This window comes from Hippichthys cyanospilos, chromosome 3, assembly GCF_059441005.1.
Source record: "Hippichthys cyanospilos isolate Australia breed blue-spotted pipefish chromosome 3, RoL_Hcya_1.0, whole genome shotgun sequence".
NCBI classification, from domain to species: Eukaryota; Metazoa; Chordata; class Actinopteri; order Syngnathiformes; family Syngnathidae; genus Hippichthys; species Hippichthys cyanospilos.
The window spans coordinates 22,550,647-22,575,370 of record NC_142371.1 but is presented as its reverse complement, the minus strand read 5'-3'; the positions used below and the strand labels follow the sequence as shown (position 1 = coordinate 22,575,370).

The 24,724-nt window shown below is 39.1% G+C and overlaps 2 protein-coding genes across 7 annotated transcripts; one reads left to right on the top strand and one right to left on the bottom strand.

The window, feature by feature from the left end:
* Positions 1 to 7,219: 7,219 nt before the first annotated feature.
* hormad1 (HORMA domain containing 1) lies at positions 7,220 to 19,200 on the bottom strand. 6 transcript variants are annotated; one of them, XM_088410355.1, is made up of 16 exons: positions 18,695 to 19,200; positions 14,640 to 14,703; positions 13,819 to 13,963; positions 13,613 to 13,676; positions 13,115 to 13,151; positions 12,982 to 13,002; positions 12,802 to 12,828; positions 12,655 to 12,722; positions 12,420 to 12,568; positions 11,275 to 11,432; positions 11,133 to 11,201; positions 10,093 to 10,150; positions 9,756 to 9,811; positions 9,364 to 9,510; positions 7,763 to 7,807; positions 7,220 to 7,543 (listed from the first exon to the last, which is right to left on the bottom strand). In XM_088410355.1, the coding sequence occupies exons 2-16, from the start codon at positions 14,670 to 14,672 to the stop codon at positions 7,463 to 7,465; spliced, it is 1,158 nt and encodes a 385-aa protein (XP_088266481.1). In that variant the 5' UTR covers positions 14,673 to 14,703; positions 18,695 to 19,200; the 3' UTR covers positions 7,220 to 7,462. The 6 variants fall into 6 exon arrangements, with proteins under 6 accessions (XP_088266481.1, XP_088266485.1, XP_088266482.1 ...); XM_088410359.1 differs by having other exon boundaries at positions 14,655 to 14,703; positions 18,695 to 19,198; XM_088410356.1 differs by having other exon boundaries at positions 7,763 to 7,804; positions 18,695 to 19,195.
* Positions 15,383 to 21,125, top strand: ensab (endosulfine alpha b). The gene is made up of 3 exons (XM_088410361.1): positions 15,383 to 15,580; positions 18,688 to 18,810; positions 19,599 to 21,125. The coding sequence occupies exons 1-3, from the start codon at positions 15,524 to 15,526 to the stop codon at positions 19,767 to 19,769; spliced, it is 351 nt and encodes a 116-aa protein (XP_088266487.1). The 5' UTR covers positions 15,383 to 15,523; the 3' UTR covers positions 19,770 to 21,125.
* The last annotated feature ends 3,599 nt before the right edge of the window (positions 21,126 to 24,724 follow it).

The following is a 24,724-nucleotide window of genomic DNA, read 5'->3' as shown; positions in this document are numbered from 1 at the left end:
TTGCGACTGAAGCCTTGCCTGTACGTAAAGTTTTGAGCCGCATGCTGAATGAGGACATGAACGTATCGGAACTAAAGCAGTTCAGATCTGCTTATTTTATTTGTACCAGCATCCACATCAATTTTACATGTTGACTAGTGTGGGCTGCCAGCTTTGACGCTCCTGCCTGCCACATGAGCATACAGCGCGGTGGTTCTTCATCATCCGTAATGTTCCCGATTACAGCACGTCGATAACACCGCGAGGAGTTAAATGAGTCTGTGCACTCAGCGAGAGCCCCGCACCGCCGCGGTTCAAGGTCAGCGCTGACAGGACGTATGATTCCCGGTCTTGCATCAAGGTCAAGCGCGTCCCTATTTAGAACAAATAGATACATAAAACACTCAATCCGCTGCTCAGTAAAGAACAGGGCCAGGGAGGGCCTTGAGGCGGGATAAAGTTGGCTAGCAGCTCGTATATTAACTTCAAGAGTTTGATATTTCATCCAAACGTTTTTTTTAGACATTGTAGAATTTTACAAATGTTGACAAGTCAACGATCTAACTCGCACTGCTCTGGTAAATGGCTGACCATGGAACATTGAAGCTAGCTGAAAGTGTATGGTATGCGACAGTTCCACATGTGTACAATGGATGGCGCTAATGCTAATTTGTGCACCAGTTGAAAACATCAGTTAGAATTTATTTTATTAAACTATGGCGCTGGATTATTTGGATTATATATCCAAACATAGGATGCACCCGATTTTAAGGTAGACTGTAGATTTTTGAGGAAATTAAAGCATCTTAACTGCGCCTTTTAGTCCAAAAAAATACACCGTATTTTGGGGAATTTTTATGATCATGTTTTAAAAATTTCTGAATAAGATCTTTTTCACTTGTTTTCTATAAGACAATAGGATATATTTTTTGACCTAAATCAGAAATCATATTTTTGTGGGGAAGTTCTTTAAAGTCACGTCACCGAATGCTTTGTATAATTCTGTATTTTTCCCAGCATCTGGTGCACCGAATTATTAAGTGTAGTCTCAATTATGGGGTGTATTTTCGTACTTAAACCATATATAGGGCACAGCGCATTAAAAGTCGTAAGCTCAAACATACGGTTGGCAATAAAAGAGAACGTACCTAATGTTCTCTGATTGGTTTGTAGCTCCGAGCGTACATACTGTACATAGAACGTATTGTTCTCTGATTGGTTTATCGCTGCCAGCGTACATACTGCATGTATTGCCAAATGTCCTCTGATTGATTTATTGTTGCTAGCATATGTACTGTGCATGTTCCTTCCCTTGTGTGTATGCAACAAATGGCCCGACAGTTGGACAGGAGGAGTGCGAAGCAAAGTCACACAACATTTTTCCAGAATTTGGGTCAGTGCACACACAAATCTCACCGGATTAGAAATTTAAAGGATTTCATTTGCGCCTTATGGCATAGAAAATACAGATTTGAATTTTGGAAACTATTCATTACTATTATTACTATTTATCTGCTTCAACTATGAACATAATCACACAAATTTTTTGTACGTCCAGTAGACAATTAGCCCATCTACCAGATAAGTGACGTACAAGTGGAGTTGTTCAGAGCGTCACGAAACAACACACCAAAAAGTCCATTGATTTTGATCCCTCCAGGGAAGCAGAAGGCTGAGTGTGGAGCCTCGGGGCTGCTGTGACAAACACGGCATAACGGAGGCCCAAACGGCCAACACACAAGGCGGCCTTTGTGCGCCAGGCATAAGGCCTTGACACGTGGCGAGAGGTAAGCGACAGACTTAAATTGCCACTTTTAAAATATATATATATATATATATATATATATATATATATATATATATATATATATATATATATATATATATATATATATATATATATATATAATGCGTGTGTATATAATATTGTTTGTCAAAAACGCTATCTGACACGGCAAATACCCGGACGTCCTCTCCTATTTCGTCAATTGTTCAAACATCCTCGTTACTCTTCCACGGGTAGTCATCTTCAGACCCATCCAGTTTGTTTGAAAAGGAGGTCTTCGGAGATGATTTGCTGGTCTTTTTACTTGGGATGTTCTTTACCCAAGTGACAACTGTTGTGAGTTCAGAGCGTGGAAGGTTGTTGCCCTTCGCGTTTTCTTTCCTCACCTGCCGACTTCCATGCCCATTTTGTTCAAGCACACATCTCAGAGCTAGAGGAGATAAGTCAAGCCATCTTTTACCTTTCATAATGCGTCAAAGTCCACCGAAAAAAAATTCTATGCAACCGCGTTGTTGATAACAGGGAGGCAATTACACTTGACAAAAGGGAATTTTTTGCAATGTTCTGTGCAAACGCTCAAAAACGGATTCATAAATGACAACAACCCAATCACACGAAGGGCAACAACCTTCCACGCTCTGAACTCACAACAGTAGTCACTTGGGTAAAGAACATCCCAAGTAAGATGATCAGCAAATAATCTCCGAAGACCTCCTTTTCAAACAAATTGACTGGGTCTGAAGATGACTACCCATGCAAGAGTAACGAGGATGTGAAATATTACTTATTTCGCATTCGAATTCATGTTATTCAAACACAGATATGCATTTAAGTCGACCCCCCTAAAATGGGACTTGAAAGTGAGGAAAAAAAAACTCGACTTGTACTCGGAGAAATACGGGAAGCTATGTTCTGATAGCTAGACAAACATTAATTAAGCTAGCCTCAGGAACTCTGGACTTGTTTAAAACATAAAGGTTAATACTGGTGACTTTACGTATAACTTGTACATACTGTATGTGACTTCTTCTGACACGTGGCAGGGGGATACACTCCACTGCGAGTCAGTTAGCGCCTCATACCGATCGTCACGGACAATGGGCAAGGGCAAGTTTGTCCCTCCCCTTTGCTCCCCTCTTGGTTGTCCCCCACAGGAGACACGAGCCGGGGGCAGGGCGCTCTAATGGCCCAAGCGTGACATTTAAACCCCTGCCCTGCGGTAGTTTCAGAGGGGCTTTAGTGGAAAGAAAAAAAAAAGGGTGTACGGACCGAGGCTCCCCCTGCACACGCGTGCCCCCCCTCCCTTCAGTTGTGAGGCAGTGGGGGCCCCTATTGTAAGCGGCCTGTCCCTGAAGAAAAGCCCTTTTGCGGTGCAAACAATTCAGCTGTCCACTCGGATCACAATGGAGGCACATCCTGTCGCTTTTGAGCATCTGTTTGGACTCGCCAGCCAGCGTTTATATGTGCACCTTGGCACGCTAAATCCCGAATCTGCTGGCCCAACACCACCTGCTCTCGGCATCCCTGCCTTCGAGCGTTCCAGATTCCGATCAATAGTGCTGACGAGGACAAATGTTGAACAGATTTTTGGGGGGGAATGCTTGCATCTGAGAGGCCAACTGTACGAGCCTAGCGTGACGTTTGTGTGAAGAAAAACAAGCATCAGGCAGATGTTGTCTGTGGGCCTCTGACTCAAAGCGTCTTTCATGACTCTCTATTGCCCCCTTGTGGAGGATCATGATCAAGGCACAGTAATTCAATGGTGGTCCACTTTTCTAAAACTGGATTTGCAATGCAGGCATAAGTAGTCTGTTCCAAATTACAGTAAGGTCTATATCCCTAAGCTTATATTGTTAAGGATTTCAAAGTATATTTCAAATATATTTCACCTCTCACATGATTGAGGTGTATATATGCAGCAATTTCACTAGACCACCTTTCTGATTCCAACAAAATAAATTGTACTATACTGTATATTCCAGCGGTTCTCAAATGCGGGTACAAGTAGTGCTCAGGGTGTGTAAAGACACTTGAGGGGGTACGAGGGAGTTACCAAGGTTTCCTGTAGGTATCAACAAATCTAATTTAATGCTTTTTTAATGCTGTGACAATAACAGTATTTTTTTTTCAAATTAAGAGCAAATTATATGCATCATGAAACAATTTATTACTTGATTCTGTTATACTTAATTTATTTAAAATAATTTTGGTATTTTAAGTCTCTAAACGGATGTTGATTGTCAATTGTGATGAAATTTTAAGGCAGATGTGCCAGAAATAAAAAAGATGATGTAACACAATCTTCATCATTGAAAAAAATTTGGGAAATTACTAGTGTATGCACTACACCCCTGCAAACTCATGGTTTGCTAATCGTGCAGATTTTTATTTATCAATATTTATTTTTGTACGTTGAAACCTGAAAGTGGACATTTTTCAAGGAGAATAGCTGAATGGCGGATTTTTCTTGTGCGCCCACTCGCTGCCTGTAAGCCGCTAACTACGAGCGGGGGAGCGCTAATCAGCTCGCAAACATTTGCTGCCCTTCTGGCAATGTCAGAGGGGTCACACTTCTTGGGCTGGATGTCCACTGCATCGCCGCCGCCCCCAAGACCCCCGTGCCCTCGGGGCCCGCACGCCCTGCAGGCACAATCACAGAAGCCGCCTTTAATCTCCGCTGAGCCCGGCCTGAGCTCGGCAGCCTGTCCATCAGGCCTTGACCGCACTCCAGCCGCCCGAACCGTGGCTATTGACTGGGACGCGCCGCGCCGCACTCCGATTGGTTGGCCGGCGTGTTTGCACAGCTGATTGATCGGCCTGCGCTGCTTGCTGGACGTGTGTCCCTGAATTTCATTTCAAAATTCATTTGTGGGCAGCGGCTGTGTGCAGAAATGAAATGTGCGAGTGAAGGATTGCGGGCGAGGAGATGCCTTGACGAGCTATTGTTGGAACAGAGAGAAAAAGTGGAAGGTCGCTTATGTTTACATCATTGGGGATGTCACATGATCTCTGGTACTATTTTTTTCATTAAAAACGAGTTGCTTTAATTTTACTGGAAAAATGTTACGCTTCAGTGTTTTACTCTCCTGTGCTTACTATTTTTGCATTCTTTCCTCACTTTAGGATCGTCGACGAGTAAAAATGAAATGTAGTTTTTACAAGTTGATTTTTTTAGTAAGGAAAAAGATATTTAAAGCTTGTGTAAAAAAAAAAAAAAAAAAAAATCCCCGAAATGTACTAACAGTCTAGCCTTTTCTCAGCGGAAAAACAGAAATCAAGCTTTTTGTATAACTGGCAATGAGTCAATCACATTTCTTTGGTGATATTTTGGCCTGCTCAACAAAACTAGAAGGTTTTCAATCAAATTGAAGTTTGGGTTTTGGCTAAGCCTCTCCACAACATTGCTTTTTAATGTAGTTTAACCGTTTAGAAGTTGACTTGTTGATGTGTTTTGACTTTGAGCAAAAATACTTTACAATCCAAACGTGCTTCATCTTAAAGTCACAAATTGATGGCAAATACTCTCCCTTGAGATTTTCAAGTAAAGAGCAGAATTCATGGTTCCATGAATCACAACAAGTGATCCAGGTCCTGAAGTTACAAAGCAGCCTTAGTTCTCCAAGTGCCCACTTTATTGCATAGATATTTTGAAACCCCCAAAACCAGATGTCTGGAGCCACTTTGGTCACAATCAAAGATGGCTATGATCATGTGCATGACTGCAAAATGAACAAAACTAGGGTCGAAACTGCCACCGCAAATGCAGTAGGTAGATTTATGCTTTTCATTAAATAGAGCCCAGAATGTCCATTTACCATGAATAGATGCTGATGGTTTATTTAATTGTCAATTAACGTCACTGACTGTTCTGACTGCTTTTCACTTTCACTTTGTATTATATTCATTTGTCCCTTATTAGATATGCTGTTTTAGTGAAATATGTTGTTATGCTATACACAATGGAGCTGACTGTTCCTGCTGCTGTTCACATTAACTTCTATAGTATACAGCTATCTCGTATAGGTTTTTTTATTGACTCTTTATTGATAGTCTTTTTAATGGTAAAATGCTATGCTGCTGACTATTCTTGTTGCTGTAAACATTCAGTATATACGGTGTCTGTCTTTTTTGTCTGGTGCAGTTTGCCACATGCACTGCTGATGTTGTAGATGCATGAAGATATTTTATTCCAGTGTGTAGTTTGTTACCGTGCCTTTTGCTGCTGTTAAACTAGAATTTCCCTGTAGTGGGTCTAATAAAGTCTTATTCTGGTCTACAAGCAGACAGGAGAGCTTGTATAAGGGTGTTGCACTTCACCCCTCACAAAGATGTGCAACTATTTCTTGGCTGTATCACACCCTCTGCTTTATGCCTCTCTTCTTAATAACATTGCACACACTCGCAGAGACAATAAAATAAATGCAGTGCTCCACACAATGCCTGCGTTAAGCCGTAAGCGGCCATTTGATGAAGGCCACCCCCCGAACGCCCGCCCCCACCTCCAGACAGCGAAGGGGCTGCTTGGATATGCATCACAAAGGCTTCCTACGGTATTGATCGGCAGCAGGTTTGGGCAGTCTATCAGCAAATGTCCCCCTCTACGGGAAAAACAATAGGAGATTAAAAACGCACAGCTCGGCTGCTGACGGGCCCAAAGGTCACTTGTGCTCCCGTATAATCCACTTTCACTTAACGGCTTCATTTCCAGCCCTCCACATGCAAATGTAACTAGTTGGGTGACTTTAGTGCTCAATGACTGGTAGGAGTGCAAACTGAAGCGCCGTTTATACAAGCCAGGTTGTAACTCGATGCAGATAAAATGTCTTAGCTTGAGAACGATTGTTATGGCTACCCCGTAAATGTTGAAAATGCATATAAAAATGAAGAACATTTTTACGCCTGTTTAATACAGACATGCTATATGTAGCAAAACATTGGTGGAGCACAGTGATCCATCAAAATTTACTTTAAAACTAATCTAAGGAAGTATGAAATCTTTTTTCTCACCAGAATTGGATTTCTGATTTAACGACAGTGCAAAGTGCATTTGTACTTTCTTTTTAAATATTTTGTGAAATAGGGCTGCAACTGATCATTTTCCTAATGGATTCATCTGTTGATCAATCGACTATTCGATTTAAAAAAAACACATTTTAAATTCCATCCCAACCTTCACGTACAATATCTTTTAAATTGACAGTGCAGAAATGCACTAACATTTTTTTTTTAATGATTTAATTACTGGTTTGGTCAAACATGCCAGAAAACGAACACAATGTATTGATGTTTGTTTCCAAAGCATAAGCAGATGTTGATCACTGCATGCTCAAGGACTGTCTTGACAACGATGACATCATCCTTGCCACATAAATGCCACTTTTAATGTTTGACAACAGCCAGGATTTTAATAACCAGCCCAGCCTCCATAAATAGAAGTAAATATAAACAGGGAAAACCCTTTGAACCTGTATCTTTTATTTTAGGCTCCAGTCCTGAGCGAAGTCAAACGTGTTTAATCAACATTTGAGATTGCACCAGATTGCATATCATAACAACATCAAATAAGTAAAAATAATCATCTAACTTCTAACAACATGTTGCTGAAACAATCGAGTTTATACAGGAATGTGATATTTTGAAGCACCTTACAGGTGAAGACTGGCAAATGTAAAAAAGAAGGAAAATGTGAACTGTGGCTCACAGGTTCTCTTTGGATTCGCTGAACTTGCGTTTCTTCCGAGTAGTCTCTTGACTGCAGGGGATGTCGTACTGACAAATCTGATGAGAGAAGATTTCAAAAAGTAAGCTGACATCCTACGTGATGAGTGCTGACTCATTGGTAACACAATGGAGGTTTTCGTGAGAGCGCCACGCACGCCTTTGCAGTGGTGAGCGCTTGTCGTGATGCTTGAAAAAGCCGCATTAGTTCCCACGTTAGCCTTTTTGTTCGACAACAAACATTTATACCCAAATATACTGTTAAAAATGTGTTCTTACCATATTGTTCTCCACAGCTGCTTGCTTGCTTTTGTTCGTCTGCTGCTGAGATAAGGATGAACCATTGCGTTAGGAGGGTCATCAGAACTGACTTTACAAAAGATCTTGCGCACATCGAAATCTTAATTGACAGTCTTATTCACAGCTTATCTTAAAAAGAAACGCCCTGTACGGGCAGACACGCACAAAAGTTACCTTATGAATAATCATTTTTCATAATCATAACTCTTTAAACACAAAATAAAGGCTTTTTGCTTTAATTCTTGCACACATGCTAAGAAGCCTTCTGTTTTTATTCTTACACAAGAAAAATTTATAGGGGAAGTCAACCCCCAAATTTACTTCAGCATAATATGATGTACGATCTTAAAATGACATTTTGATTAATATTGCGCTTGTGGGATATGAATTAAGCAGCAAACCAGTTTTCATCCATCTCAGGGGAAGTCATTATGTTACTTGCTCGCAAGCGAAAATGGCATAAGATGCTCATGGCTAGGTAATCAAGTAATTGATTATCATATATAGGGTACGATTTTGATTATTTCGCAATCATTTAAATTTATTGTTCAAATTAAAATTGTTGAAATCTTCTGATTTCAGGCTCTCAGCCGTCATTATTTTCTGATTTCTGTAGTCTTTCATGAAAGCTGACCGGTTATCTTTTGTGTCTAATCAAAAATAGATATTATCTATTTTCTTTGGAAACTGATTCAGGTTAAAAAAAAATGTTAAGTACACCATTAATCCCTTAATGGCTGTTTAGTAGTTTTGTCCATTAAACAAATCAAAGAAACTCCATCCATCCATTTTCTATAACTGCTTATCCTTACAGGGTCGCAGGCTTGCTTCTGACTATCCCAGCTGACCTGGTAGTAGGCGAGGGAAACCCTGAACTGGCTGCCAGTCAATTGCAGGGGACGCAGAGACAAAGAACCCTTCTTGCACTCAATCACACCTAAGGACAGTTTAGTGTGTCCAAAAAAATTAATTTTTGGAGGCTGGGAGAAACCTGAAAAGAACCCACACAGGCTCATGAAGAAGATGTAAACTCTGCACAGCAAGACTGGAGCCAGCTGGATTCAAACTCGTGTCCCCTAACTGTCAGGCGGATGTGCTAGGCACTGCTCCACCACACCGCACTAATGAAACTCAAATTGTTTAATTAACAGTAATTGGAAAGAAAATGAACACTTTAATCCTTTTTTTAATTCAATGAAATAATCGATAAAAATCAATGAAATAATCGACAGAATAATCCATTCTAAAAATACTTGATAGCAATAGCCCTAGTAACAACGAATCACAGCTCAACTACTGCTTGAGTTCATGTCACATTTGCAAGGTGATTCATGATTGGTCATTATGAGCAAGCGTGATGTAATTTTCAGTTGATAGCAAATGGCAAAAGGTCTGCCCCCCCCCATGGATAAAGTGAGTGAAGACCCACATCCGGATTTCACCGCGAGTCAATGCTAACGGGGTTGCATAGAACATATTATTGTATGACAAAGAACTTTGCTTAACTTTCTCTTTGAGGTTTAATGCTTTAATTCTTATAAAATAAAAATAAAAAAAATACTGCGCAGAAATTCACTTACCGTCAAGTGTTGAATGACACGTCCACTCCTGGTTGTCATCCCGGGCAAATCCACCTTGGATGTCCTCGTAAATTCAACAGCCTTCATTTGAGAAGAGCATTTCTTCCCCTCACGACTTCTAAATTCTTCATGCATCTGTTCAAATGTCTTTCCAAATGAAAATATCTGTCACTGATTGCACTGACTGGTTTAATACTTAAGATTTTCTTTCCTGTTTTTTTTTTCTTAACAACTACTCTACTACTATATAATGGTACTATAGTATTCAAAACTAACTCAAGTTGAAATACAGCTAAGTTTGAAATCTGACATTTGCATCATTCTCTTTGAGGACCTGAATGACCAATGGTGATTCAACATTGCCGAGTATGAAGTCTTGATTTTAGACTCACTGTTTCAACCTCACATGTGACGATCTTCCCATGGCAGCTTGGCTCAGTCTCTCGTGCTGATAAAAGAAACAAAAACAAAACAAAAACAAAAAAAAATCTAAATCGTGAAGACATTTTTTGCAAATTCCCAGGGGGCAAGTTGTTTTTAGAATTGAATTTCTTTCATTTTGCTGTGTGCAAAAATGTGTTAAATATTCAGCATGTTGTTGCCCAAAAAGGACATGTAGTCATCAGAACAGCTAATATTATTAAAAAAAAAAAAAAAAAAAACAATCAGGGCTTTAAACCTAGCTGCTGCTTTGACCCAAATTAATAATAAGAATAAACAGGACTTTACCCTGGTTGTCTGTGTTGTCATTTTTGGGAGTGTTGTCCACATCCTCAATCGAAGATCTCTGCCAGGTGGAAAGATTACCAAATATAAATTTAAAGGAATGCTCATTCAGTCATTTTCAGCAGATGAAAATTAATATTTTTGTAAAATTAATTTGATAACTTAATTAGTTGTCAGATACAATTAATAGCTTTACAAATGCCTTTTGCAACTTGCTGTCAACTGAAAATGATATCACACGCTCAGAGCGCAGGTAACAAGCAATCACGGCTAATGATCACAAGGCCAAACGATGAGCTGTAATTGGTTGCGACCTAAGCCCTGAGTGCACCATATTATATTCAGTCAAAAGCAATTGCACTTCAAATAAGAGCTTCTCAGTTATATTTTGCAAAGCCCCCCACTCACAGCGCCGCCAATAGATAAGATTATTATCTATAAAAATTGATTAAGTATACCTAAACCTGTATCCTTTTTACCATCAACAAAAGGATAAAAAAAATATAAATCAACTTTCAACAACTGTTAACTGCTTTTTACAGCATTTATACATGTTACAGATTGGTCTAAAACAAAAGAACAAGTGCATCAAAGTTCATGAAATTAAAAAAAAAAATGTCAAAAGATGTCAATCCTCATTTTATTGCAATTACACTTCACATGTCCAAAAAACAAACAAACACGGCATCGCCTCATGCCACCCCCCATTTGAGGACTGCTTTAAGATGTGTCTGTATGTGTGATGTAAGAGTGTACGTAAGCAAACATGTCTGAGAGAGTGACTGAGTAAGTGACTGTGTGGAAAAAGTGAGTCGGTGACAGAGTGTGTGAGAGCATGGAAAGAGTTCAGACTGCAAGTGCATGAGAAAGCTGATATGACAGCTCGCCTGTGACAGGCTTGTGTAGTAGTTCACCTTGAGAAGTCACCTGTTTCTACTCCATGTGTTTGTGTGTATTTGCAGAGTGAGAGTGAACATATGCATGGGAGTGTGTTTTTTAGTGAGTGATTGTGCATGAGAGGAAGAGTTTCCATAGGCGCTCACCTGTGACAGGCTTCCGTCACGTTTTACCTTCAGGAACCATCTGTTTCTCCTACTAGAGATTTCCTCCACCTGGGTGCAGGAAGCTTTGGTTATTGTCGGTCATAACAGGGTGTGAAGCGACGGGCGGACTCCCAGCACCCACCGGCTCCAGCCTGTGTCTCTCGGTAGTCATGTCCATCCTGAGCGTGTGGAAGGGTGTAACCACTTCGCCCATTGTCAGACTGACTGGCTCCCGCTCAAACACTAGCATTTTGCCAACAGCTTCCTTGAAGCCCGGTGGCTGGTAATCGTGTGGCGTGACTGAGGACGATAAGATGAGCACAGAGTTCAAGTCAAAAATATTTCTATACGATAATATGTACTAGGTAACCCAACATGACCTTGTTTTTACCCATCTCATTTTTGCTACATGCTGTCGAATGAAAACGACATCACAGTTGCTTATTTTTTGGACTGATGTTTGAAGAGCTATAATCGACTGATTAAACAGCCAACTCATTAATCTTTCAGCCACTAAAAAACGAATTTATTATGATGCATTTTCTGGTATGCCTACTTGGGCAACCAGATGGCAGTATACAGTTATACAAACCCAAACAAATAGGTCACATTCAATGCCATCCCTTAAAAAACGCAGACTTGATGTATTAACCGTCATTGGCAGGGAAAGAATTCAATGTTTTTCTGCAAAAAGGCAGATGGGCAGATATGTACAGTAAATAATGCTTTCTCTTCTTCAAGATATATTCATTAACTTATTATGGAGTAGAATTAAAACATTCACAGCTAGCTCAGTAAAAATTGATCTTTGACATCTGTAGCAGTCAGTGGCAGTGAATGAGTTCAAATTAAAAATCCATGCAAACATTCTTTAAAAGAATAATTATTAAATTGTGAAAATTTGAAGAAAAAAATATTCATAAAACAAAATTTTATTTTCAGTAGGCTATCAAATTTTACTATCCTAAAAATCCAGTCCCCTTTCATATGAAAATGGTTCATTCCACAGTTATATGCCATTTAACATCACCTAACAATCATTTGAAGAGTTTATTTAAAGTGAAGTTAATTATAATCTTTACTACTACCTCAAGAATGACACTTATTGTGATAATTTTTATCTGAACAAATTATGATTTATATTTTGTTTTTTTAAATACTGTAGTTTGAGTGATGAACTGAAGGTCCAAGGCTTAATCAATAAGACAATGTTTGAAGAGTGTCCTTTTTTTCCCTGAATAAAAATCAGTTAGGCCATCAAGTGTGTTTTCCAAGGGTGAGCCATACCATCATCATAGTAGGTCAGCGTCATGTTGATGAAGAACTTGTTGGGCAAAGGGCCGAGGCTCTGCATCAGCACGTAGAGCTTCCTCACCAGCAAGATGCTGGACTTTCTTGTGTTTCCAACTAATAAGGCAAAATCCTTGTTTTGGGTGCTGATGAAAGGAAAGAATGAGCAGTTATCACACATGTTTTATGTCATGCTGTTCTTCAAAAAAATGTCGAGTGAAAAAAACCCCACCTCTTAAAGTCCATCTGTGCTCCTTCTGTGTTGTAGTGAATCCTGAACTGATAAAACTCTGTCACGTTCTGAAAGCAGAAAAATAACAAACGTGCACCAATCACATCAAGTCATCAATATTTGTCATCACAGGTGGAGGTGCATTACCTGTATGTCATCAGGGTCTGAAGAGACCTGCAATAGGACCAAAAGTTGACTTAAAATCGCAGTTAAGACTGATTCTGATGGAAGAGATAATTACATCCAAACATTTGTCTTTGAATTAGATCAATAATACACCAGTATACATAAAAAATTCCCAACTGAAAAAGAAACAAGCATACTTACAGAAATAATGATAGTCCTTAGCTGCAGGGAATAACAAATGAGATTTAGTATGATGCACATTCTTAAAATTAATTTTCAAAATTAGATGATAAATTGGTATCCAACACAAGAGACAACAGTGAATGTATCTTACATATTTCATCTGAATGGCTTCAAAGCATCCCATAATCCTTTGAAGGGAAGCAAGACATGTGATGAGCAGGGGACATTCAGATGTCATTGTCCAAATAATAAACATATTGATTGATTATTGGTGAAACTGGTGATTCATTATCCCAATGAGAGATGTGCCTTTAATAAACAATTTCTGTGCATTAAAACAATTCCTTTTTCAACCATAAATGAACCAAAGCAATTTTGTTCAAGAGCGTTATCTTTTTACGATCATGAACATGCTAGAATGAATTTATCAATGAACCTGTGGACAGCAATATGATGTAAACATAGATTTTGTTAATATAACAACGATTACATCCATTAAATATATTTTATTTAAATAGTCACCGTACTGGAAATTGTGCAAAATATGTGGCTATTTATAATAAGATCTCATAGTTCCATTATTGTACATTTTTTTATGATGACATCATGACAGTGCTTCTCGTTTCTAAAAAGATATGCAGACAATTACCATTCAACAATTTGACAAGCACCAGGACAACTCCGCTCCTCTCTGAGAATCATCACTTTCCGATCTGTGGAAAGAAACGTGTTGGTATCGATTGAAATGAAACATTCATCGTTTAATTGAGAACCTAAACATTAACATCAGGAATAACATTCTCCAATTGTTAGCCCTCACATCCTCTATTAACCAGATGCCCCTGATTTACTAACCTTCAATATATTTGGTTCCATAGGCTCTCTCTGGAAAAATTCCTCTGAGGTACATGATGCCCGACACTCCTACGGCCAGAAGATTTTTGATGACACTGATTGACTGCTGTTCCGACGTAACCTGACTCGGTAACAGCCGAGTCTCCTGCGAAACAAACACACGTGTTTAATAGAGAACTATCACAGTGTGTGTACAAATTGTGACGATTATACAACAAATATATCCTACAAGTAAAATCCTGTCTTTGCTCTGTTGATCATTTAGAGCAAAAAGAAGGTACAGTAGATATCATTTAAATTTGGGTTATTTTAAAGTATTCTTCCATCTATTTCTCATTTTCAGACCTCTTTACTGCATTCCCCTAGGAACTTATTTTCCATATCTGCCTTCCTTCACGCCAGATACATAATTCCTCGCCTTCCTTCCACCTCAGATCTGCTTTTTTAAAATTTTGCAATCTTTCTTCGTCTGCCTAAAACTATTTACCACATTCCATTGCCATCTGTCCAATTCTGCTTTAAAATGCACTTTTTGTGCTTTACTGTAATTATTTGTGAATCCTTACTGTAACGCAAAGAAAAACAATTCTATTCAAAGTGAAATTTGTCCCTACTGTGGCACAATATATACTGATATAAATTAATAAAATACTATATAGATTTCTATACGCACTTAAATAATGTGAAGTGGATTTCATGACTTAAGTACTGCTGAGTAGACAAAAAATAATCAGATTCATATAATTCAGTACAGATCGGGTCGAATTACGTCATTTACAGCCTGCTGTTAAACATGAAGTAATCTTATTGATTACATCTACCTGAGATCTTCTCACCTGTTGAACATTCGCCATACCTAACGTAAACCAGAATCTCAGCAGAAATCTGGAAAAACAATCAAAATTGTCATGAAGAGGACCGATTAGCTTGTGACGTTAATTTAGCGAACTAATTAGCTATCGCATGGGCTAGCTAGTTAATGAAGCAACATTTTTCGAAACAGTTATTCAGCACTTGAGTATTAAAATAATAATATGCATATACATATATTAAAAAAACACTCTTCCAACCGGATAATAAACTTTACCAGGGCAAAGCGAATATTTAGTTGTAAATTGTTTTTTTTCCCGAATCAGCGTGTTAATGTTTAAATTTAGAAAGGCAAACGTTCATACTTGATTGACAGGAAGCAAAATCAATGAATAGCCAATCAAGCCAGAGGGGCGTTGCGTCCCTCAGGTGCAAGAAGATAATGACACTTAAATTACCATGTAAACTCATTAGATTTTATTTGAGGCGCTCTTAAAACAGATATGAAACAATTTTTCGTGAAAATACGTTTGCCTTTTTTTGGGGCATTAAAATCGTATTTTAGACAGGTGCTGAACTTTGTTGATGCAGGGTTGCGGATGCATCGCCCACAGATTAAATGTTGCTCGCCGATTGGGCAAAAAGGTTATCATCATCGTTGCCACTCGAATTCTGCTTTAGCATTCGCTACTGTATATGTCAGTCACGCAGACGACACGCCTCTAAACAGTGATGTCATTCCGAGCACGCCATTTTTGTTGGGGAGCAGTCGTGCCTCAGAAAGCAAGGATTGGACTGTGTACAGGTACGTCAAATCGTACCTTTTTATATTTTTAAAACGCTTTTGGCTTTTCTGGCCACCGGACCACCCGCTCGTCCCACCACCATTTACAGAATGTCGTCAGAGAACCTGGACTCGGACACTCAGATGGACTACGAGGACGAAAAACAGGTGGGTTTGTGGTTGCTATCTGTTATGGGCTAACTTAACGCGTGCTAAGCTAGCACAGGGGTGACTGACGACTAACTAGCACAAGCTCGTGTGACATCGGCGCCACAATAATTGCGACGTGTTGTTCAAACTGCACCCATTTAACTGCTTAAAATACTGTTTATTATGCTCAATGAAATTTGTTTTGATAACAACACAGGCTGATCTCTGGTGTCATTGGCTGAGAGGCTGCGGTTACTCAGGCCTCATTGGTCCTCTTAGTGACACTCGGGTTATCCTAAAAGTTGTTTTTCGAAATTAAATACACGATGCCAACGATATTTACCATGAGACTCAAGTGACAGCTGCCACCACACGTTGACAAAAGAAAGAAAACGATTAAGAGAAATGAAGAAATCCGTGATGGTGACGTTTGTTTTGGACACTGAATCCTATGGAAAGCTGTTGATCATTAAATGAATGTCATTTATACCCAGTTTAAGGTCCATGCACTTTGACAACGGTTCTCAATTGGGGATACAGGTTTCAATGCCACTACTGTACATATTCTTTTCAAAATAAGAACAATTTAATTGTAATATGAAACAGCTTATCTCTATATTACCCTAACCCTTTCCAAAACTTTGAATGTCTGTATTTTGTTACATTTCAAAAGAATGAACATTGTCTTTAGTGATGCCAGAAATGAAAGAGATTGTTACTCGATCGATCTAATGATGTTTCTTAATAAAATATGCCTAAAGCTCCCACAACGAATGTACCTCTGAAGTTTCATAAACAAGACATGAACTTTGTTTTATGTGATTTTTTTTTTATCCCAAAAATAATTGTGCTTGTTTGTTCTTAACCACCTTTCTTCATAGGTGTACGCCACTGAAGAAAGTTTAAGAACCACTAGTGTACTTTTTCATCATTATATGTTCACTGTCTTACTGCTAATTTGTTTTTCCACATCTTTATGCCCACTTGGACAACTTTTGGTGTAGGCTCACTATTAAAAAATTATTATTAGTTAGTTATCATTATTATGTTCCCTTGTTTACGTCTACGTGCTACTGGAAATGCTGATGTCATGCAGCGCTATGCTAGCTGTTCTCATACTGTGTAATCATCTTTAAGGCAACAGTATTAGTTTTTATTTTATTAGCTCTAGTAGCACAGTTTCAATTGGTGCAAATTTTTGCCTCATCATCAGTGACATGTAGTTGCATAGTTTGTGAGTCCATTCTTTCTGTGTATGATCCCAAAATGCTTTAGATGAATAATGAATAAGATGAATAAGATAAGGACATTTATACTCAGACGGCTTTCCTTGTAAACCTTCATAGTTTTATTGTTGTCAACCTTCAGAAAAAAGAACCACATCATACCTGAAGATTGTTATTCCACCTAAAAAATGCACTTTATAAACCTTCAGAATGTCTTGTATATATTGATATTTATTGTCAAGGGTGATAGATTCAAGCTGTTGTAATCTTGTAATGAATGCTGATGCCTTTGTAGCCTTTACACACCAGATGAACACATTAATAGAATTTTACAAGCAACATATTCTTCCTTAGATTGGATAATGACGTGTGGTGAGGTTTTAGTGAAACCACAGCATCAACACAGCACTAACTCTTTTTGATGGTAGATCATATCTGCAAGTAGATTTCTTGTGGACCCAAGTGATTCAGCACACCAACACCCACCCCGTCATCCCAGAGGGACTCTGTTTACCAGCTTTGGTGTCTGCCTGGTTCATTTTTTGTTTGTTTGTTAGCTTTTTAATCCCTAGACCAACATGACTTGCTGTCTTACACTCTTTCATATACAGTTAGGTCCAAAGTATTTGGACAGAGCATTTTTTTTTTGCCTTTTTTCACTTGCCTAATGCCTAATCTTAAAATCAAACAGCACAAAATTAGATATCTGCTTTACTTGTCTGGAAGTAGCAACGGCGCATAACCGTTTCCTGATTTGCACTAGGTGTGTCCCGCTGGCCTAGGTGACTGGTGGCGCTCACCACGCAGGGCTTATCAGACTCGTTTGTCTTGTGTGACAGTAGCCAAACCACTGGCTTTGTTTTCTCAGAAGCCATAGTTGCTTTAAAAACTGGAAGTTGGTGCCCATTTAGTCAACGCAGCCTAAGACTTGCTGCAAACAATACATTGAACAGTCAAATAAGAATGGACCCAACAGGAAATTTGGTCATTATCATGTCATTATCATGTTAACGACAAACATAATGTAGTATAGCTTTTATATTATTACATTCCATCACCGCTTATTAGATGACGTTGACCAGAGTCACCGGTGTAATCCAATAATTTTCAGTAATTATGTCACTTTCAATGTCTCCTAAATGTGTGCTTTTTTTTTTTTTTTTTTAACAATACTACAGTATGTTCTATGTACCTGGGTTCATCTTAACACTGTATTCTGATTAATATTGCATTTGTGAATTATGCATGACGTGACATAAATCACCCATATTGTTCATATTGGGAGGTGGCCATTTTTTCACTTGTGATTGACGGAAAATGACATCACAGCCCCCAAGGATAATGATCAATCGTGGCTCACCTGTTTTCTGGGTTTGGTCATGTAAAGTTGGCAAGCTCACTCTTGTGGGCTGTCCTTACAATGTATAATAAATAAATACATTTGCATTGTCATGAATCGCTGCTACCCTCCAGGCTAACCTACGCTGGGAAACAGTGGGGATTTTAGCATGCAGACAAAAACCCAGCTAGCTGCAAATTCACAATGTTATCGCCTGCATTTTCAACTAAAAAAAAACAAAACAAAACATTCTTTTAACTTCGACTGATAACTTTGACAGAGGTGAAGTAAATTTAAGTAAGTGGTTTACAGAGCAGTACGTGGAAAATTGTGCCCATATGCATATATGCATAAAACTGAGAGCAATAACGTTTGTTTAACCAAGTCCATATATTATATCGTATGATATATTATTTTATATCATGAGTTTTTTTTTTTACTTTTCATTTTTTAAATCGCAGGTGGATGTAAATGATCTCCTATCACAGTAGCAGATGTTTGTGAAAAGTATCCCTCCCTTCTCCATGTTGACAGAAAGTTGCATTGACTTGTTCTCACAGGACTCACAGGAGAAGAACGCCAACCCAATGAAGGCTGAGGAGGCCAAGCTGAAGGCCAAGTATCCCGGTCTGGGTCAGCGGCCCGGCGGCTCCAACTTCCTCATGAAGCAGCTACAGAAAGGAGTAAGGCACATCTGTAGCAGAATAGCGATGTTTTGTTTTTTGTTTTTTTTTTTGGTGTAAATGTCTGACCACTGCCAACTCATCTTTAAGGTCTCATTGAGGAAGAAGTGCAAAATGATGAAAGCATATTTTTAGTTACAGAATCCACCAGATGTTCATCGTAAAACAGTGAAGTAAATGTATGAAGTAAAAGTAAAAAGCAAATGAACGCAATTGTAAACTGTATTTTAATATAAATTTGCATGTGTAGTATAATCACCATTTTAATTAGGAATAGACCAGTTATCAGCTGGGCCTATTAATGGCACCAATATTCCGCATTTTGATGAATATCAGCATCGGCTTTTTATAAATCAGTTTAAAACTGTTAACTTCATAGAACTATTCATAGAACTATTTCTAAGCAAATTTTCTGTCTCTGTGAAGACTCCGCAGCATTTGTTTTTCTTGGAAACTACTGCAAAAATAAGTGAAATTTTAACATTTCTCGTAGTTTTAAATTTTGATATTTGATGTTTGCATTTACTTAAGACATACTGTACCCAGTGATCCTCTGATTTCCCTGAACATCTTGTTAGAAATTGGCAGCAGTTGACAACATTTTCAGTCCAAATCAAAATGTGTACATAAAAAATAATTAGACTATATACGAAACATTAAAGTTACTGGTGAAAATGGCTAAATGAGTTTAGTATCTTTAGTATTTTTATGCCTACTAATACTACTAACGCTGGTTCTAATATTTTCACTCGAGATGCACTAACATGGCCATTTTCTCTTGTGCACAGCAAAAATACTTTGACTCGGGCGACTACAACATGGCCAAGGCCAAGATGAAGAACAAGCAGCTTCCCGTGGCAGGGCCCGACAAGAATCTGGTGACCGGTGACCACATCCCCACGCCACAAGACCTACCGCAAAGGAAGTCGTCCTTGGTGACCAGCAAGCTCGCAGGCTAGCCTTCGCCACCACGCCAGGAGAACACCCCCTGCCTCACCCGTGTCCCCCCTTCCCCCCACCAACCCCACCAGTGTCGTCACACCAAACGCAGCCCTCTTCCCTTGTCATTCGCAGGCAACATCCGGGCAGACTTGTTGAGTGATGTGCTTGTTTGTGGGACGGAAGGAGGTGTACTCCTCTAATGTCCTCTCCCTACTGTGCACTCCGCTCCACCTTGTCTTGGTTGTCCGTGTTCCAAGATGGTCGCCGTCGGCAGGTGTGTGGCTTCGCTGGGGGACTTTGTGCACTTTTGTATTTTGGTGATAGATGTGCGTCAGGGACCGGGGATCCACCTTTATGCTCCAGGATGCGGTGCGAGGTTCCAACATGCGCACATCCTCAAGTTGCTCATATACCAAATTTGCGCTGGTGCGATAGGGGAGTTCATGTTGCTTTACTTATTTCCTCAAAAAAAAAAAACTGCATGATTGTATCTGACAAGAAATCCCAATGGATGGGGCATCTTTTTTTTTTGTTTGTTTTTTACTTTTTCGTTTCTGTTTTTGCTGGCCGGACAATCCACAGCACAATCCAGTCGCTGAACTTTAGCCAATTTCTGTTTTCCAGCAAGCAGTGTTGCACTGGCCGCATGCCCATCGCAGTCATGCGCACGCAGACACACCCTTTGTGAGTTATACGCTTTGAGCAGGAAATGATGCTTCAGAACTCACAGTTTTTTTTTTCTCCCTAATATCAGACTGTCTTTGCAAGAGACTATTAAAAAGCACACCTGGCTAAAAGTAAGCGATAAACCACATGATGGCAGCAGTCGCCATCTCTGGTAAACTTGAGTGCCGCTTCAGTTTGCTTAAATTGAAAGACATCGCACATCACAAAATAACATTGGGAAATTTTTGCATTTGGCTCCTGTAAGCAACTTTGTCAGTCTTTTACAAGTCATGTTTGAGTTCGTATGGAAAGCTGATTGAGCAGGTATTCGATAGCCTTAACTCATTTAGTGCCAGCCACTTTACTGCTCGAAAAAAAAAAAAATCTTGGGGTTGAATGTCTAGACTAGAAAGAAAAATGTGTCTTTGGGATTGAATGAGTCAATATCCAGTTTGAGGGCCATGTATATGTATGCACTTTGTCATGAGTAAGAGGAGTCAACACACTGGCATAACAACTGTGTTACTAGTTGTGTTTTTTTCCCGTTACTAGTGCCGCTTTTGATTGACGGGCACACAAACGAGTGTGCTTTACCAGTTTAACCTGGATTACAACCATTACCTTATTTGTATGAGGGGGAAATTGGTTCTGGTGCAACCAAATCAGATTGTTGCATTTTTAAATAAAATTGCATTTTTGAAACATAACGCACCTAATGATAGGAATTGAATCATCGTTATTGGTTTAGGGTTCTTTTTAATTGAATTCACTGGTATAGTATAGACCTTGGAAAGCTTTTATGTCGATTCCATGCCTAATCTCTCTGAATCTAGTCAAACCGTTCAATTTGTCGTGTCCCGGGAATGAAGATACATATTGACTTGTCTTTTATTAGCAAGATACACACCCTACTAGCACCACTGCTAGGCTTTACCAGTAGGCATGTGACACACACTATTTGCCTCCTGGACCCATAGTTGGCGCAATATGCCCAATACTAGTTTATTCTACTGGTATATCAGAATTGTCAGAGTCATTGATAAAAATGTTACTATTAAGACACTGTCGCTCCAATACTGCGCCCTGGTCAGTCTGCTATTGTTCATAATGGTTTTACTAGTGAAAACGAAGAGCACACTATCACATGGAGCTAAAGCTGCATCTCATGATCATGATTTCTCCCAAAAATGATCAACTTCAGGTTTCTAGAAATCCCTATTTTCCATCCCTGCTAAGCTCATTTTTTTAACAGTTCAACTTGTTCATGGACCTCAAAGTGGATAATCGAGGATGTCTGATAAAATCTCTTACCGCTTTCCATAATCTCAGGCGTGTCCGCAACCTGATAGGAAACAAGGCCATCTCTGCTTCATAAAAGTAGGCCGTGGTGTCTCTGAAGGGGTTCGCTCACACGCCTATTCTCAGCTGAACGCATAGACGTGCCGTGACGCATCGGAGACGCCCCAAGCATGTCAAACCGCTCTGCAGTTCTGACAAAGTTGGAATTGAAAGTGAATGGCGTGAAGGACCAGACTTTCGGGGATTGATTGCGCTGTTGGTAATCAGATGCACGCGAGGTGTGTTGTAGTCGGAAAGCCGTTTGTGCACTTATGTGAGGTTGTGGTGTCCAGCTGGAAGTCTATGTACTAGAACAGTATGTGCTCTCCTTTCAGACAACTTGCCGCACTAGTAGAACAACTATCGCCCTGAGATGCAGTTTATTCGTGTGATTTACTGCATTCTCCTTGTCTCGGTAAGACAGCAAACTGACCGTAAATCCCCAAATATAATACGCACCTTTTTTTCCCACAAAAAATGAAGATGTATGGGTTCATCCAATATACATGAATTTAAAATTTTTATTTTATTTTTTAAAATTTTTTTAATTCAACACCATTTGAGGAAGGTTGATCCGTCAACCACATTAGCTGCTGTTAGCAGCAAGTGCCTATTGCGGCTAACAGCAGCTCGTGTTAGCTGAGGTTGTTACGACAGTATTTTCGATAAAAGTGAGCAGACTGAACCACCGTCCGAGTGCTTTCATTCGGTAATTTCTCACAATCACATTTCTTCCTATCTAATTCCCCAAATATAGGACGCACCCTTAATTTTATTTTCAGATGCTGATATTTTCTATGTTACCGTGCATAAGACCTAATCTGTGTTAATTTTCTGTTAGTGCGTTACAAAACTGAATTTTACAGACAAGTTTGAAGAGGCCCTCTTTCATGCCTTCCTGCTGAGAAACCTCTCTGGCGGTCAATGGTCGGAATCCAGTTGACGTATATAAACATCCACGGGCTGCAAATCATTTAACCAGTAGTTCGATTATATTGCGAGTAACATGCAGCAGTCTACTAGTGCATAGAGTTGTCCAACTAGTGTTCATAAAAACCCTAAGATTGGCATCAAAGGCTATCAAATAAAAGCTCAAAACCGCTTTCTATACATTTTCAGCCTTATCGTTTCTCTATTGGCGGTGCACATATGTGAATACATTGTAAATAGACTCGTGTGAATGTGCGTGTGATTCAAAGGCACCTCGATCATTTGAAGGGGCTGCATGTGTGCGCCTGTAACATGTATAAAAATGCTGCTGATTCAGGCCAATTTCTCAAATTGCTCGGTAGAAACGTCTTCTGTCCGTGCGGTGACACAGGCCAAAACGTGTGGAATTTGCCTGAACGTTACTCTGAATGCCAACTAAACATCTCGCTGTTGTGTGAAGAGAAACTGTGGGTGATGAGTGAGCTACAGGATTTATGATGGGCACGTTTGAGTTGAGGCATCTCTTGCAGCAAGACGTGTGCCCGAATGTAAACGTGAAGACGAGCGAGCATTTCCTTATCTCCGTTCTTGTTGTGTTCTCCTCTCCTATCACAAGTATATACAGTAAATATATATTTCACCATGGCTTCGCATCACTACAGGGAAATCAGAGGCCTCAATGCTTCAGAGACAAACATATCCCTTAAAAAACAAAAAAAAAGTTTACATGACAGGAGAACACGGGGAAACATGAAAAGAAAGACTTCACAGAGTACTGGGAACGTTGGATCTTCTGTGGGGAGTCATGGAGAGGGTTGTTTTTTTCTGCCAGTATTTGAAATAAAATTTTACATGAATAATGTGTTTGTTTTTTGTCTTCCATAAACGCCAATATTAATCAGAATATTGTGTGTAGACAATAGGGGTGCGAAGAACTATTGTAAAGGTAACTAGATTAACAAGAAAATACATTTGGGGGGGTGGATTTGCTGTGCACTTAAAAATGATATTAATGATTGCACGCATCGTGTATCACAATAATGCACAATATTGTCAAATTTCCATTGTTTAACATGCAAATTCAGCAGACGTTTTCTTAGTGCGGAAAAGAGAAAATGGCAACCTGTAAACGGACTAGTGGGCACACATAAAATGCACTGTCCAATCTGCGTAGAATTTTCCAGCATCTGTGGAAATTTCCAGCATCAAGTAGAACTTTCTACTATCAACCACTAGGGGGAGGCAAAACTTCATTTCCAGCGTTTTTGTCTTATGACTCAGTAATCACAGTGGGGGAAAGTCAATGGAATGGTAACTATTTGTAAATAAAGAACAGAACGTTCTGACACTTTGACGTTTAATTAGTCACGTACACAAGAAATCTTTTCTCAATGTTTCTGTGGAAACCAAAGTTAAGAAAAAGGTTTTAAAAATTACATCAGGTTAAACATTCACATTCAGGGCGAGGACAATGTTGAAAATGTATTATGGCTATACTTTTTGTGTATCTACTGTAAAATGCAATATAGAGCAAACATAATGACGAAAAAGAATGATTATACAAATTAGTGTTTGACAGTAGCTTAATTTCGATGATCCCCCTGCCTTAACGCTTAATTTATAAGTAATTGGTGTAACATGTTGAAATTGTTGCCCCACATTCTTCAATATCTGTTGACTATGTTGTGAGAGTATCTATAGATGTACAGAAATAATGTCGTGGTAGGTTTTCATGTAGAGGCTAAGACTAAGTTCATAATGAGTAATGTTGTATAATGCTATGCTTTTTCATACATATTGGAGGAAAATAAAGATAATATACTAGAATGCAGTACTACCGTTTGAGTGAATATTGTTGGACTAGTTTTCTACGATCGTCTACATTGATACAAAGTACATTATAATAAATATAACACTATGATTGTGATCATCCTATTTGTATTTAGTTCCGTTTAAAAAAATAACAAAACAGACAAATCATAATATTTTTAAAAAAAAGTTGAGTCTCGCAGTGACGTCACGATGACGCATGCGTTAC

Excerpts from the sequence above, each read along its gene's own strand:
- hormad1 (XM_088410355.1), bottom strand. The coding sequence starts at position 14,672 with ATGGCGAATGTTCAACAGGTGAGAAGATCTCAG. Across the intron at positions 13,003-13,114 it reads AAGCCATTCAGATGAAATAT|CTAAGGACTATCATTATTTC; the intron begins GTAAGATACATT and ends TATTCCCTGCAG. Across the intron at positions 10,151-11,132 it reads GTGACGGAAGCCTGTCACAG|AGATCTTCGATTGAGGATGT; the intron begins GTGAGCGCCTAT and ends TCCACCTGGCAG.
- ensab (XM_088410361.1), top strand. The coding sequence starts at position 15,524 with ATGTCGTCAGAGAACCTGGACTCGGACACTCAGATGGACTACGAGGAC. Across the intron at positions 15,581-18,687 it reads ACTACGAGGACGAAAAACAG|GACTCACAGGAGAAGAACGC; the intron begins GTGGGTTTGTGG and ends TTGTTCTCACAG. Across the intron at positions 18,811-19,598 it reads TGAAGCAGCTACAGAAAGGA|CAAAAATACTTTGACTCGGG; the intron begins GTAAGGCACATC and ends TCTTGTGCACAG.